This window comes from Aspergillus costaricaensis (assembly GCF_003184835.1).
Source record: "Aspergillus costaricaensis CBS 115574 unplaced genomic scaffold BO79scaffold_10, whole genome shotgun sequence".
NCBI classification, from domain to species: Eukaryota; Fungi; Ascomycota; class Eurotiomycetes; order Eurotiales; family Aspergillaceae; genus Aspergillus; species Aspergillus costaricensis.
The window spans coordinates 492,585-507,717 of record NW_020291810.1 but is presented as its reverse complement, the minus strand read 5'-3'; the positions used below and the strand labels follow the sequence as shown (position 1 = coordinate 507,717).

The 15,133-nt window shown below is 50.0% G+C and overlaps 5 protein-coding genes across 5 annotated transcripts; 2 read left to right on the top strand and 3 right to left on the bottom strand.

Moving 5' to 3' along the window:
- Positions 1-3: 3 nt before the first annotated feature.
- On the bottom strand, positions 4-1,984 carry BO79DRAFT_170432 (putative MFS multidrug transporter; the record flags this gene model as incomplete). The annotated part of the gene is made up of 6 exons (XM_025679531.1): positions 4-625; positions 683-1,044; positions 1,090-1,242; positions 1,299-1,622; positions 1,684-1,778; positions 1,828-1,984. 6 exons carry the CDS (start codon positions 1,982-1,984, stop codon positions 70-72), a joined length of 1,647 nt encoding a protein of 548 aa, XP_025541414.1. The 3' UTR covers positions 4-69.
- Positions 1,985-3,246: 1,262 nt separating this feature from the next.
- On the bottom strand, positions 3,247-4,795 carry BO79DRAFT_262332 (histidine phosphatase family protein; the record flags this gene model as incomplete). Its single annotated transcript, XM_025686583.1, has 3 exons — positions 3,247-3,406; positions 3,472-4,382; positions 4,433-4,795. 3 exons carry the CDS (start codon positions 4,793-4,795, stop codon positions 3,247-3,249), a joined length of 1,434 nt encoding a protein of 477 aa, XP_025541413.1.
- A 620-nt stretch (positions 4,796-5,415) lies between these two features.
- Positions 5,416-7,365, top strand: BO79DRAFT_262328 (uncharacterized protein; the record flags this gene model as incomplete). The annotated part of the gene is made up of 4 exons (XM_025686582.1): positions 5,416-5,842; positions 5,919-6,223; positions 6,325-6,440; positions 6,515-7,365. The coding sequence occupies 4 exons, from the start codon at positions 5,416-5,418 to the stop codon at positions 7,221-7,223; spliced, it is 1,557 nt and encodes a 518-aa protein (XP_025541412.1). The 3' UTR covers positions 7,224-7,365.
- BO79DRAFT_262324 (UbiA family prenyltransferase) lies at positions 7,112-10,455 on the bottom strand (the record flags this gene model as incomplete). Its single annotated transcript, XM_025686581.1, has 7 exons — positions 7,112-7,437; positions 7,536-7,989; positions 8,070-8,428; positions 9,325-9,513; positions 9,591-9,628; positions 9,702-10,178; positions 10,233-10,455. The coding sequence occupies 7 exons, from the start codon at positions 10,453-10,455 to the stop codon at positions 7,282-7,284; spliced, it is 1,896 nt and encodes a 631-aa protein (XP_025541411.1). The 3' UTR covers positions 7,112-7,281.
- A 1,817-nt stretch (positions 10,456-12,272) lies between these two features.
- BO79DRAFT_143589 (kelch repeat protein) lies at positions 12,273-14,336 on the top strand (the record flags this gene model as incomplete). Its single annotated transcript, XM_025678333.1, has 6 exons — positions 12,273-12,354; positions 12,417-12,500; positions 12,565-13,184; positions 13,236-13,375; positions 13,430-13,774; positions 13,832-14,336. 6 exons carry the CDS (start codon positions 12,273-12,275, stop codon positions 14,334-14,336), a joined length of 1,776 nt encoding a protein of 591 aa, XP_025541410.1.
- Between the last annotated feature and the right edge of the window lie 797 nt (positions 14,337-15,133).

Genomic DNA, 15,133 nt, shown 5'->3' with positions numbered 1-15,133 from the left:
AGTAGAAAGACATGTCCGACTATTTGGAAGACGTGAGGTAAGTCTACTACACTAGTAGGTGTACCGCATTCACTGCTCTTCCTCTGCCGTCGCCTCCAAATCCCCAAGATCTTCCGGTTTCTTCCCCTTGTACGGCGTCCACCCAGTCCCAGCCTGGGCGGCCGCGGCAGCAATGGCCAAGACACAAGCACCCAGTAGCAACGTCTTCACGGCCTGTTCGTAGCTATGAACAGCGACCGCCCTCTCCACGCCTGTCAGGCGTTTCGCCAGTGCCGGACTTCCGAGAAGTTTACGAACCAGCTCACCTCTATTGGAAAGTCCATGCTTCATGAACCCCGTCTCAAGCCCTCTTTTTAACTCACGCTGAAAGTAACCCCCGCCAATTGAGGACCCGAAGCTGCCGGCGAAACCTCTGCTCATTCCAAGCAAGGCGCTGATAACATAATGCATGTCTGGGTCAGTGAGATGTAGCAAGTGGGATAGGGTGTAGTTCATGACTGCTCCGACAGAGAGTCCATTGAAGAAGCTGGCGAAAAGATAGGCGACCGTGGAAGAGTGTGGCGTGGAGAGAACGGATAATACGAGATTTGTCAAGGCGAATAGGAAGAAGGCTATGAGACCGGAGCTGAAGTGGAGTTAGATGGGCTGCAGTCTGCTCCGGGGAATAAATGGAAACACTTACATGTAGTAGCTGCCCGTTTTCCGAATGTGTATCCATCCGACTAGGAGTCCTCCTAAGCCGAACCCGGCGTTGGTTGGTACCAGAATCAAGCCTGCGGTGGCAGGAGACCAATCGCGAACGACGAGTGCATAGACTGGCGAGTAGAAGAGAACTGCCCAGCGTGCCATCATACAAATAGCACCTGCCAAGCAGCTCAGCAAGACGCTCCTTTTCTTGAGCACCTCCATCGGGATGATGGGGTCGGTAGCGAATCTCGATTCAATCAAGACGAAGATCACCAAGAAAACGAGTGATAGAAGGATAGGCGTGAACTTGACTACCGCCGCAGCGAGGCTTGAAAGTAACAGGAAGACGGAGATGGTCTATAGCGATTAGAGTCTGTTAACAAAGGACAGACGAGCTCTTACCAACGTCAACGCCCCGGCATAGTCAACCTTCGCCAACCTCCGCCAGAGAGCGCGTCCACTTAGGTGCTCATCCTCCGGGCGTTTCGGGATCGCCAAGTATTGTACCGGGCCCAGTATCAGAGCTAGAGGTGCTTGGACCCAGAAGATAATCCGCTATACCCTTGATGTTATTCCAAAGAGCGCTATATGTGGTTATTAGAGTAACTTACCCATCCGTAAGCCGGCGTCAGAAGACCGGCTAGCACAGCCCCAGAGGAAACGCCGGTAGTCATCCCGGCGCTGATTAGACCGATGAAGAGACCTCGGCGCTTCTTGCTCGTTAAATCGAGAGTCAAGACGAAGGCGATGACCATTTGCCCGCCAGCACCACATCCCGTAAGAGCTCGCCCCAAAAGAAAGACAGCCAATGTGGGAGCCAGTGCCGTCACAAAGAGACCAATGGACAATAATGTGCAAGAGAAAAGGATATATACACGAGGCGTGAAGATTTGGGAGAGTCGACCGGAGAGAGGTGTGAGGCTGGACATGGCAATCTAGTGATAATGGCATTAGCATGTGGATCCACTACATATGGCTTGATAGATGGCTATGTACCAAGAAAGCCGAGTTGAACCATGTTGTTTCAGAAAAAGCATCCAGGTCAGCCGCAATCTCAGATTGCGCAGTAGTCATCATTGACATATTGGTTGCTGATAGATGTCAGCTTGATGCATCTGGATCACAAAGGAGCTCCCATACTCATGATGAACAGCAACAATCCCATGGCGGCCACTATCGCCGATCCCCTCCATCGAGAAACATGAATTCGCGCCAAATCTTCCCCATTGTTGGAAGATTCCCCCAAAAGAGGCGTAGTCTCTTCCGGGACTCCTTCTGGACGTTCCTGGGCTGTCATATTGTGTATCGAGTAGTCTACAGATTGTGTCTAAAAGAGAGAACGAATTCCCCCCGCAGACCCATATCTGTTGTTTGGGCATCGACAGCGACGGGGAAATGATGTGATAAGGGGACCCAAGCTCGGGATGAGCGGAGGCGCATTTCTAAGCAATAGTAATAATGTTGCGGCCCTGACCAGGATTCCGTCCGGTTGGGGCATCGATAACAGTTATCAGGGCCAATCATAGAGACGAATCGAGATCGGATGGCCCGCAAAGCTTCCAACAGCCTTGCAGAAGAAAAAAGTACGCGGTACGTGTGCCTGTTCGTAGCCTTTCAGCTTGTTTGGTCCGTGGGTGTAGTCGTGACGTAGGCACCGTACATTGTCCAGCTGTCTGGACCCTAATGGCTGTATGGAGTTATGCGTTGTGACAGGCGGGTGGACTAACGGCATGTCAGTTATGCAGGCTGCATCGGAGGCAGTTGGACCCGACTTGCCGATGGTGGAGACTAATAATCATAGTGAGGCGGTTGATTTGATGGGGAGAGATTCCCGATGGAAAATGGAAGGTTTTCGGGGAATTCTTTCCAGGGCTCGGCAGCAGGTGACATGTGGATGCCTGAGGCAGTGCACCCCCTTCGTACCAGGTGATGGGAGATATGCAGCCAAGATATCTGCAGTGTCGAGTGATGGCTGCAGCTGACTGCAACGACAGGATATATAGTATAGAAAATGAGACTCGCAGAATTTTGATCCATGATGGATCAACCACAAACTGGCTGAATTCGTACTACTTACAACTGAAGAGCAAATGATGAAGGCAACAATATATATTTGGACGCTGGGGCTAAGCCTGCTGGCAGTGGACGCACGTCATGACCGAACAATAGGTAGTACAAATCTCTAAATTTAACTACCAACCTGGTAGTATTGTTTCCAAATGACGAGACTTTAGCTAACTTTTGAATAGCTGAGATGACAAGCACCAAGCAAGAACCGATGCTCGATTCTATCGCCTCAGCGCAGAAGGTGCTTGGTGACACCGCTGACTGTATGTTCTACACGCCTACCCGGTCACAAAGATACAGATGTACTGAGAATCGTTTAGCCTGCTATGTCTGCTCGTCGCCTTGCTCTCGAGCTGTCTGCTGTCATGGAGAATTCCCCCAGTGTTGCTCAGATGGCGTCTATTGCTATTGCTGCCAGGACTGATTGTTTCGGGTGTTTTGTCTGAAGGATCCATCCAGCGCAGAAATCCATGTAGACTTAATCCCTTGATCTCAGCTAGACTGACACATGGTGATAATGTCGTCTGGAATATACGGCTGAAGAATACGTATCAAGGATGACAGAGGTATCCAATCCAATGTGCCGTAAATTGTCTCGATCGCGTGTCCGCTGTACAATACGCGAGCGTAATATTCTTCGTCTGATGTTTCCCTGTAGCAATGTGAGTACCACACTGGATTTTCTTAGGCGTACTTGTCGCATGGATCATTACGTACCAGACTTCAAATGCAATGTTCGATCCCATACCCGGCCACCGCAAGGCTGTGATGCCTAACGCGCCAAGGATGGGTCCGATATCTCCGTCATGGACGAAATTGTGGCTATACACCAACTCGGATGTCCCTTGCTGCACCGCTTCAAGATGGCGAACAATCTCTCCGATGAACAGACCTTCGACCATTTGGATGTACTGAGTCGCGTTCGCGTTGTTTCGCCACCAGTAGTTCCATTCCCAGTCGCCCGCACGGAACACTTCCTCTGCCTGGCTGAAAGTAGCACATTGAGTCTCACTTTGCAGGCTGCAGGGTAACTCATAGCCATTGCAGAGGCGGGCCTGGAAATTATCCGAGAAATGGTCAAAGGTCGACATCCAGCTGGAGGTATCAGCGTCGAACATGGTTGCCAGCTGACTGCGGAGCGACTGGGTCACTGTCAGATGCTCGTTCCACTCTGCCGTGGATTCAATGGCGGAGAGCACCTCGCTGCGAGCGGAACAGGAGTATCCTTGGTCGACCGTGTCGACCCCGGAAGCCTGCTGGTGTAGCGGCAGGGGTGCATTGTAATCGGGCCAAATTCCTCGCAAGACCCCACCGGCGGATTCTTGGGTGAGGGCCGAGGTACTCGAACGGAGCCAGATCTTCTTGCCATTGTCCTCGCCCGGTGACGATGGGATTAGCTGCAGTTGATCCCGATACACGGCAGCGAGGTCGCGACCGTGCTGATAGCCATCGAGAAAGCCCCCAATCGTCAATTGAGGATACTGACACGATCCATTGGCAAAGTTTTCCAAGAATGGATTGGAGGGATCGGAATACGTTTGGCCGTACACGGGGATTGGAGCGGGACCCTGGGAGGCCGGAGAGACGAAGAGATGAGCTTGGAGGTTGTTGCAATGATATTCTTGGTTCTAGAACAACGTTAGCTAGCCCAATCAGATACAAAGAGTTGGTCTCATACCTCGCCGCCCGGAAGAATGTTGTAGGGGGTGCGGCGTTGATGTCGCTGCACGTATTCGAGGTAAACTAGGCGGGCAGCGACGGACTGGTTGGCGACGGGAGACGGAAGCGAGTAGGTCTCCGCACGGGGATGGGGCATGGAACAGTAGTTGTAGACATTCTGGGCAGTTGGAGTACTGGCCTTATCTGCTGGAGCATTGTAGATGCCACCATAAGTGCCGACGGAGGCATTGGTGATGTAGGTGGTGTGGTTGAGGGGAGGGTAGAAGGTGTCACGGGCCGCGAGGGCGGGATTGCCTGCGGAGAGCAGCAAGGAGATCAACGTGGAGATCATGTCAAGGAACCCTTCATAGATGCTGGACATCGTGACTCCAGGTAATGGGGAGTCCAATCAGGTATAAATACTCTGTTTTCATCACTTTCTCGTAGTCCCATGCTGGTCTTCCTCCGGTGTCGTGCAATTGAATTTGGTATGCGAAGACACCTGCTTTTTGCCGACGGTCGGCTTCCACTCAGTTGCGACAATCTCCCACGTGCGGGATTGCCTCAACCCTACTTAGCTAACGATAGTGAAGCCAACCCACGTGGGTGAAGTTGGACCGCTGCAGGTCCATCTTACTCATTGAATGCATTGGTCCCTTTGGCAACAATGAACTCTCACAGGTACCTACGTCGTGTCAAAGGCAGTTCATCCCCCTATCGCGACATCTCCATCACCGTTGCTGATCACCGTGAAGACATAATCATCTCCACAGCGTGAATATTCTATCACTGTCCGGGATAATGAGTGACGGACAAACTGATCAATATGATTTTAATTATACTAATTACGTGACAGCTGAGGACTGGCCCCAAGGCTGTAATCACGTGGACGCGACTAGTGTGTGCACTATCAAGGACTAACTGACTTGTCAGCTTAGCCAGAAGTCATGACGCACATTGCTAGAATCCCTCCAAGTTGCGATACCTACTTCAGCCCAAGCAATGGATACGAACGCAGGAACCGCGTGCTCAGGGCTTGGCCCGCCAGGATTCCCCGATCATCGATCCGATAGTCGTCATGATGAACCCCGAAGACAACCCGCTAGCTTCTTGTTTGTCGATTACCAGGACCAGGCATCTCAGGGCCCAACATTAGCCAAGAAGAAGCAGGCCTTCATCAAGAAGATGCATCATCAATCCAAAAAGGAACAACGACTGCAAAAGCTGAAAGCTTCCATCGGCCCGCTGCCGACCCAGCGGGCCAACCCATTAATCCTTCCGCCAAACCCGAGATATACCACATCCCCAATAGAACCATACGAGGGAGGATCCAGCTCCTTCGACCGAGCGTTGCGGCCCGCTGGGATTGATCCCTTTGCTTCGCTCTGCGTGCCTGCCAAGACCAGTGTGGACTTTTACTTTGACCACTGTGAGTAGTGCTAGTATCTAATCTCACCTCGTCCGGTCGCAGTAGCGCCAGTGACCTCTCTGATCATTCCTTCCAGACCGGACCGAATGTTCCTGGTCGATTTATCCCTTCGGAGCGACTGGCGTAAGCATGTGGTGGTGGCAGCAGTCAATCGAGCAGCCGGCCCTCTTGTACATCATCCTGGCAACCAGTGCCTCCCACCGAGCGGGCCGGGGTTTCATTGCGCAGGCCCCCAAGACCGCCCGAGATTCCTACCGGGCCTCCCTGGAGTACCGGCAAAAGACTCTTACCGGACTCCAGAGCATGATGCAGACTCCAGGCACGAGCACGAGTTTTCTTCGGTCTATGGCCGTGATCATTGCCCATTTGATCTGCGTAGAGGTTCGTTTCTTTTCTCCCTCAATCTCATCTTGATTCATCTTACCTAGCACACATCGCAATGAGAGAATGAACTAGACAATGATCCGCTCTTCGTCACTTAGGCCGCAGATACCAATTTGGAAGCCGTAGACGGCCATGTGCGAGGGCTGATCAAGATAGTTCATCTGGTGGGCGGCCTTGATACGTTCAGTGACGCAGACGCTCCCATTATCTACAGGTGGGTTGACCCACGAATATACTACCCACATCAAAAGTACTATCCATTAACCAGTGTGGTTCGTCCCTCTCCAGTGCCAATTTTATGAGCGCAGCTGCCAGGGGCTCGGCACCGCCCTTGCCGATAACCATGGCTTGGAAAGCCAGAGTACTTGAAAGCCTGTATAGCCTCACTGCGACCGACGAGGCCCTGCACGCTTCTTCAATCGGCTTCCGCTTCTTCAACTCACCGTGGTCACAAGCAATCTTCCCTAGTTTGCGATCTATCATTAAGCTGTTCCGAAAAACCACGCACTACATGTGTACTACTGGACCCGTGGAGGAAGCTCCTGTACTCAACGACTGGTTGGTCTACACAGCCCAACAGTTGTTGTTGATCGCCCCAGTCTGCATGCCCTCTGACTTGCAGGAGTGCCTGCGACTATCAGTTCTGCTCTTCGCCGCAGTTCAAGTCTGGGGCTTTCAGGGCCTGCTATTCCTCAATCAGCCCGTACTGGCTTTCCACTACCGCTTGGAAACTGCGCTTCTCTCTATTCAACGCATGGCGCCCGATTTAGCTTTCTGGATGCTCTTCACCGGCGGGATTGCAGCAATGGGCCATTATAGTCGTGGATGGTTCGTAGACCGCCTCGCCTTGGTCGCCGGCCAACTATGCCTCACCACGTGGGACAGCGCGCGGACCTTGTTAGAACAGTTTCTCTTCTTCTCTCGGCCTACTGATACCCGCGCTGAGATACTCTGGAGGGAAGTAGAAAGGCAACAGGCTTTGTTGCCGGGTCCGTAACGACTATATAGTTTAATCAGGAATGGTTCAGGTTTTACTGGGTTTTGCAAAAGTCCGATTATGGGCCGCCGAGCACCAGTGGCCCCATTTCAGAGCCAAATTTGGTGCTACTAAAGGTGTTTCGGGAGTAATACAACTTTGCTAGTGGAAAAGGGCCCCGGCCCTGGCATGGAGGATTTGGGAGAACGAAAAAGTTTGCAAGTTGTTGTTGGCACTGTATAATTATTCTTTATCTACAATGCAAAACTCAATCGCATTTGACGCCGGTATCACAAGCTGAGGTCGACCCCCATTATCTACCGGATCAGTCACATTCCCCCAAGGATGCGGTGGTATCTGGACATTTGTGTCGGCATATTCATCCACTCCCCCGTAATCCCACCAGTCCACTGTACCACCCTTGAAGTAATAACACCATATATCTCCTACATCCCAACCATAGATGTCCTCTAGGATTATCCATAAAGGACTCCAGTATTCTTCCAGCTTAAGAGTAATGAAGCCTTCGTCCTCCACGACATTGACTGTGATATTAGGATCATCTAGAAACAGCCCAGAACATCCACAGGGGCCCTCCTGAAGCTCCCACAACCCGCTCTCTAGACAATAAGAGCAAAGCAGCTCCCAGATCACATGGTGACGGAATATTATCGGCCGATCTGTGGGGCTACCATGGTAGCAAACATGCAATGATGCATAGCGTTTTCCCTCAGGAGTAATTATCTTCGGACCCGAGAGCTCTACACTCAGTATGGGGGCGCCCTGTCTGTTTGTTTGATAAAAGTGTAAGCCTTTCGGATTACTGAGAATGGGAATGCCGGCACCTGGATGAGCGAAATGACTTACACACGGTCTGATGGCAGTAATGGTGGGGTGGATTGCCGGCGAATGAAGGCCGGAGACTCTATCTGCTCATATGTAAACATAACACGTGGACCTCCCGGTAGAATCAAATCCGGCTGTATCAGACTAGCAGTCAGGCGGGACTCCACATAATCACTAGGAACTCCCCAGTCCCATAAAGAAATCTTTGTACCGGTCCAGACCAGTTCATAAGTTTCGCCGGGTTCCAGCTGCTCCCTGTACCTGCGTGGAAGACTGTGACAGTAGGTGATGGAACCGCCTGGCTCTAGCTCCTGAAGGTCATGCACCATGTCTAGAGGATCTAGGGTCGCATCTGGTACATGTACCCTTTTCAGCTTACCCTCTAAGGTGTGTCATAGAAGTATGAATTCATCTTTACTATACCCGTCATTAAGGGGAGACCATGTGAAGACAAAAGGCCTTGGGTCATCATCGTGTGTTGATCAACTAAGAGTATACTGGAAAAGCGGACAGAGTTCAATCTCGAGCTGGATAAATGGTGTTTCAGGACTTGAACATGGGAGTAAGTGTCTGATCTTGACGAACAGTCCGGTTCGAATAACAAGGTGGGGACGGGTAATAGAGAGGAAGAGGAAGAGGGGGTTTGGATACATACTGTCTATCCTTGGATGAAAATCTAATGTAAGAGCCAATTTGCTGGTCCATTTTTAGGCTTTCGCCGATTGTGAAATGGAGAAGCGGGAATGAGCCCGGCTTTAAGTAGTACTCGTTAGTACTGACACGATGTCACCTTGACTAAAGTCGACGGCACTATGGAGGGTACTAACCTGAACTGTCCTCACAGGATCTCGAGAATTGTAACGTGCTCAATCTGAGACGCGCTCATAGGAGCAAGGCCACTATCATCTTTCACGAAGCCACCCATATCTCCTATGCCGTTGGGGAAGGGTTTGGTTTGATTTTTATAATGCTTCCATATATAAAATGCGGCTGGTGGTCTAAAACCTCTCTGAATAGGATAATTTCTTTCCTGATAGGGTTGCCGATAAATCAAATTAACAACTAAATTCCCGCAGAAAATAACAGATATCAGACCCTACTGGGTAATTAACTGTAGAACACGCGTTATACCCCAAGAGCATGACGATAAAGTTCCATCATGGCTCCTAACAGATTCCTTCACAAGGTTTCAAATATTGTCCGAACGGGTCTGGAGGTATCTAAGTTACAGCGACAGCTTTGAACCAAGACTGTAATTTCTGGCGGCGAAGGAGACACACGCGGTAATCAGTATCAAGTTATACAGCGCGATGTACCACCTATATGAAACTCGGTCATGCTCGATGGTTCTTAGTAGGGTCAATCGGTAGACGAGACCTAGAGTGAGAAGACTTATGAGTGAAGTCATAAGTGCCGTGGGCAGAGTGCACCCTAACTCTAAGACTCTGTGGGTGATGAGGATATACTACATTATTCATGTCAGCTCCAGCGTTCAGCATTCAATTGGTAGTAGGGAGGGGGATAAACATGGTGAAAGCGTACCTCAGTTGTGATCAGTCCAAGCGATGCATATATTCGAGCTATGGACAATGAGGGTCAGACGTGAATGGAAAGGAACCAACAATAAGTGTACGATTCATGCGCACCACATACCCGGAAAATCCCCCAAAAGAATAGGGGTTGTTCTACGCCCAGCAGCCAAATCACCCGAAACATCACGAAAGTCCTGTATAGGAACGGTGAAGAAAATCCAGAGGATAATTAATTTGACCCATCTCCAGCCGGCATGCATATCGGAGCCACCCAACTTCCAACAGGCCATGAGTTGTGAAGTGACACCTAGAACGATGCAGAGATCTTTTGCCGGGCCTATTCTGGATGCTCGGAGCAGATAGTGGGAAACGAGGACAGCTATCCAGAGGAGGGACCAGATGCAGACGTCTAGGCTATAGCTCAATAGGAGCCATGTTGCTGATGCGAGGTAGAATCGTAATTTGGCTGCAGCCACGGTTGTTTGGGACTGCACTATTGGTCGGTTTGGTTTGTTAATCTCGTCTTCGATTGTGCCTCCCTCGGCATTGTTTGCTAGTTCGGTGCTGTAGTAGAAGAAGAAACCGTAGAGCAGTGTATCTGTGTTGTACAGTTAACTACTATGGGATGTCATGAATGGTAGGTCAATCGTACTGGTGAGGGAAGATACGGCTTCTTCATAGGTTGCCCTGCGGTATAGCAACGAAGCGGTAGCGAAGATGGGAAAAGGGACAAAGGCTGCGTCAAAATTGCTTTCCATGAACGCGTATGATATTTCAATTTCTCGCTTTATTGTTACATAAAGCCAGTAGAGGAGGTTGTTCCAAGGGGCTGATCTGAGACTGGAGTTGTTGACACGATTGGCCGCGAGACTCATCTTGTAGATGTAATGAAGTTACAAAAGATGTGGTAGTAAATGTAGTCAGTGGAAAGCTGAATCCGCAGAGCGTGAAGCTGTGTCTAGAAATAGTTCAGACTCTTACGGTTAGTAGTAGTTAAACTTTCAATCTATATAAGGTTTCTATGAAGATGAAAACAACCAACGCCACTTCCGCTAAAGGATCTTGTGCCAGAAGATTAAGATATGTTTCGGTTGCTTTCGGACTCTCTGACTTGAAAACGACGAAGGTCAAAAGCGCTGGCACAGTAGGACTGTGTGGGGTGGACGGCAAACGGTCTGATGAAGACGTCTTCATAACGATGGATCTTGTCCAGAATGACATTGTGAGCCACAATGTTCGAAATAGGAAACCAGGTTAATCTGCAATGCTACTCCAAGCTAAAATCAGCGCCCTGGAGGTTTCCGTCCGTAGAGTGCAAGAACACTGGTCCAAAATCTGGAAGTTTAAGCCGGAAGAAGAGATCTAAAGGTTTTTCTCCGTAAAGGGAAGAGCGACTCTCGAACCTGACTACGGTATGTGTCCCTCCTCTGACCCCGATTGTGAGATTCCACACATGATACACAATATGGTGTGAAGAGAATATTTATAGGGCATCGCAGTAGGCATGATAAGGACAACGGGTGTCCATTCATCCGTCGACTCATCAGCTCGTAGTTAACATCCCTCCTAACCACTTTCCATATGAACAGTGCATGCCTTGTATTGGAGTGTCAACCGCAGTCTACTAGTGAAATATTTACCTGTATGCTTCCGGCGAAGGGAGTCTAAATATAAAGTAAGTTTACACCAGCTTGAGACATTATAATTACCAACACAAGAGGGCATTGATATATTGGCCGGATGCAGAGCAGGGTCTATGAGCCCCATGAAGAATGTATGCTGTGCCTATGACCGACTGCAGGGTATGATAAATGGGTAATTCAAGAGAAGAAAGAAAAGAAATGAAATGTTGACGGGTGACAGTTGTCTCAAATGAATCAGTCTAACCATTCCGTGGCGCTGGTTTAGGGCCTCAGGCAGGGATCCCGTCGCAACAGACCTATGTATCTCCGCCCCCCATGCACCTTTCCCCCTACGTTGGCTTTCTCGGCTAAAATGAGACCCTTGATTCTTGTGATGGAGTGCTTCAACGCTAAAGGAACGAAGATTTGCTCTTTCACAGACATGGTGGTGTATGTGTGGGGATGCTTATTTCTCTTGATCAATGAACACGAAAGGGATGCACCAAAGAAGGCACGAACTTCAGGGGCGGGGACGCCACCGCGGGGCACTTTAATGGGCTTAAACCATCGACCGACGTTGAATTTTGAGTAGGGATGCCGGTAGCGTGTTGCCAAGCTTTGCTAAATGTTAGTGGGAGGGTCAGGGATATCATTTGTTCCCTTCACCATTACCCTGTCGGGCATACTTAAGAACCATCTAGTGGTGCTGGTAATAGATTCTTGCAATATTAATTACTATCGAGTCCATTTACTCCCTCTAGAATCATTATAGCTAAATAAATATGCTGAACACTGCAAATAACAACGTTCGTATTTCACCGCAGATACCGCGTCGTGGAATCCTTCAGTCTGCCGATCATGGACTTAGAGCGAGGCTATGGCGCATGGCCTTCTTCACGTTTTCGCGTGGCAGTTTGGGGGCTGAGTTTCACTCTAGTTTCCATAAGGGGGGCAGAGACTCACCTCCCTGTTTGTCTAGGTCCGCCCATGTTTGATCTTCTTCAGTTCATGAACGTTTTCCCTTGTAATGGTGGTGGTTGCTCATAGACACCATCCACTTGACCTTCACGATGAAGGGTCTCGCGCAGGTCGTCGGGCTGTATGCCTCTTTGGCCGCCGGGAGAAAATACTGCACCCGAACTTTTCATTCTTGTGAGTTCGCATAGTGTTTCTGGGTTTTCTTGGCTGCGTATCTTGCTGACTCTGTGTCTTAGCTATCATTAATAACCAGACTTTGTTCATTGACGGTGGGGAGGTGCGCTATCTGGAGGATAACAATACCATTTCGGCATATGCCAGTATGTTTTACCTCATGTGTGTCTGATTTGCTGGCGAACAATGTGTTAATATCTCGGGTTGAAGTCCGCGACCTGCAGACCGTCGACGTCTCCAAATCTTTCTCGAATACCGATTCAGATCTGTTCACTCATATCGACAAACCGTATAATGCATCCGATCCGGACGAGTATCCGACTTTTCTCGATGAGGGCTCCGCGTTCAACGACGGCGAGAACCTCTACTTCTACGGCGGGTATAAGAGCGGTCGCGACGGCCCGACAACCGTCCCGCCCGTGGAGACGTGGAAATACGACATCCAAAACAATAACTGGACGAAAGATGGATTCGGGGGCGTGCCGCTGGTTCGGCTAGTAGAGGGAGGGGCAGTTGTTTCGCAGTCCCAGAATAAAGCGTACTATCTTGGGGGTGTGGAAGACCCGGGCGGAAACCCGAACATCTATGGTACTGCGGGAGCGGACGTGGAAATTGTCAGTGGATTGTTGGTGTTGGATCAATCGACCTTGCAGTGGTCCAATACATCAACGTCGGAGATGAATAATTATGGAACGATTGGAGCGGGATATGTGAATATCCTGGAGGATGTTGGGGATGAGGGGCTTTTAGTAGCCTTTGGTGGGTATACGTATCCTGTCGGGCATAAGCTGTCGCTGCTTTGTTCGAGCCAGACGAATACGACCTTCCATGTACGTTCGACTACTTGGTTATTGCTGGGGGTGTCAGCTAACAAGAGTTAGAACCCTATGGAATACGTCAGCCTGTATGATATCGCGAACCAGAAATGGTACACGCAGCAGACTACCGGGGATATTCCGAACTGGCGGATGGCGGGCTGCAGCGTGACGGTGGCAGCACAAGATCGGTCATCGTTCTCCATGTAAGCATTGGTGCTTATGCTCAATCGTTGGGGATACTGACACCTCCAATTTAGCTATATGTTTGGCGGGATGGCCGCGACCACTGCGAATTCCGACGGCGATGTATACGTTCTTTCACTGCCGTCGTTCAGATGGATCCGCGTGAACGAGGGGAGCAGTATCCGCGAAAAGCACACATGCAATGTCCTTGGGAAGCATACCATGCTTGTGGTTGGAGGAACGATCCCAACAGACAGTTCGGAGTATGAGCCGAAGCCGGTAAACTGCGACACGGGCACCTTTGAGAACGGACTGGCCATCTTTGATCTGAACCAGCATACCTGGCTCACTGATTATAATGCCGATGATCAATCAGACTATGCCCTGAGCTCAGCAATCACCGATGTCATTGGTGGAAGGTACGTTAATCCGATCGAGAGATTAGTTTTGCTTTGGTGCTGATGAACCACGAACAGCTCGACGGGCGGAGCCAATCTCACCGAACCAAAGAATGGGTTCAACGACACAACGTTGGCGACCATGTTCCAAAAAGCAATCATCACCACTACCACCAATTCCACAGCGGGTGAAAACTCGACATCGACATCGGCAAACGGCAGTAGCAGCAGTACAGGCAGCTCCAAGGGCAGTTCCCTATCTAAAGGGGGCATTGCGGGAGCCACTGTCGGGGCGGTGGTCGGTGCCAGTGCCATTGCAGGGCTCGCCTTTTTCTTAATCAAGCGCCGACGCGCCCAGCCCAGCCAAGAGACTACTACGACTACTGATACCCCTGCCATGGCGCATCCACCCGTCTATGGATCGCCTCAGACAAGGCTGGCGGAACTTAGTAGTGACGGTGTCACACATGAATTGGGGACGGATGGAGGGAGTGGCACGCAGGATGCGGCTTCTGGGAATTGGTGGCAAAAGTCTCCGAATATACCAGAGATGGATGGGGTTGCGAGGGTTGAGAAGGGGTGACCGTGTAATTTTATTACTCTCGATTATCACGTTGGGTTTCGCGCAGTATTCTGGTGTTTTGCATTGTCTTCCAATCGCGATATAGACTTCCTGTAAGCATCCACCACTGAATGCAAGTAGACCGCAAAGGACGCGTCAGAAGTAATAACGGGATTCATCAGGATCTGTGAGCTGTCAAAGCACCATCGCTAGCCTTCCTTCGTTCTTAGTAGTGAATGTCAGACGCCATGAGTTGGGAGAATAATCTGAGCAATGGCGTGGTGGGGTAGTAGGGAAAGCAAGAGGGATTGGAGGTTAAAGTAAATGAGGTGATCAATTAATATCCATGTCTTCTCGGAGATTACTCGACTGGTTATGGAAATTGCTGCACTAAGTATGCTCGGAGTCCCTCCCGATCCATGTGCTTTCTTTCCCTAGTAGGGTTACTATAATTAACCCGGTCGGTGGCACACTACTAAACAAAACAAACAAAACCACTCAGTCAGTCCGTAGTTACTGCCTAAGGCGACGATCGGAACCTTGTCGTAGTGGTATTCCACACCCCCTTCAAACAATAGTGCTACAGTCCATGACCGCGACAGATAATTCCCAAGGATCCATTGGGATCTAGAATTACAGACCAAACATCTATCTGGGTCCATAGTTTGATAGTAGATACTAGGGTAGATAACGACCAAGGTTAAAAAGGGGTTGGTACCGTTCCTGGCTTTATTGCCCGTCCCTGAAAGACAGAGAGAGAGAGAGAGGATCCACTCAAATAGATAGCATGACCGAACCCCTGTATCGAGTCACCACGC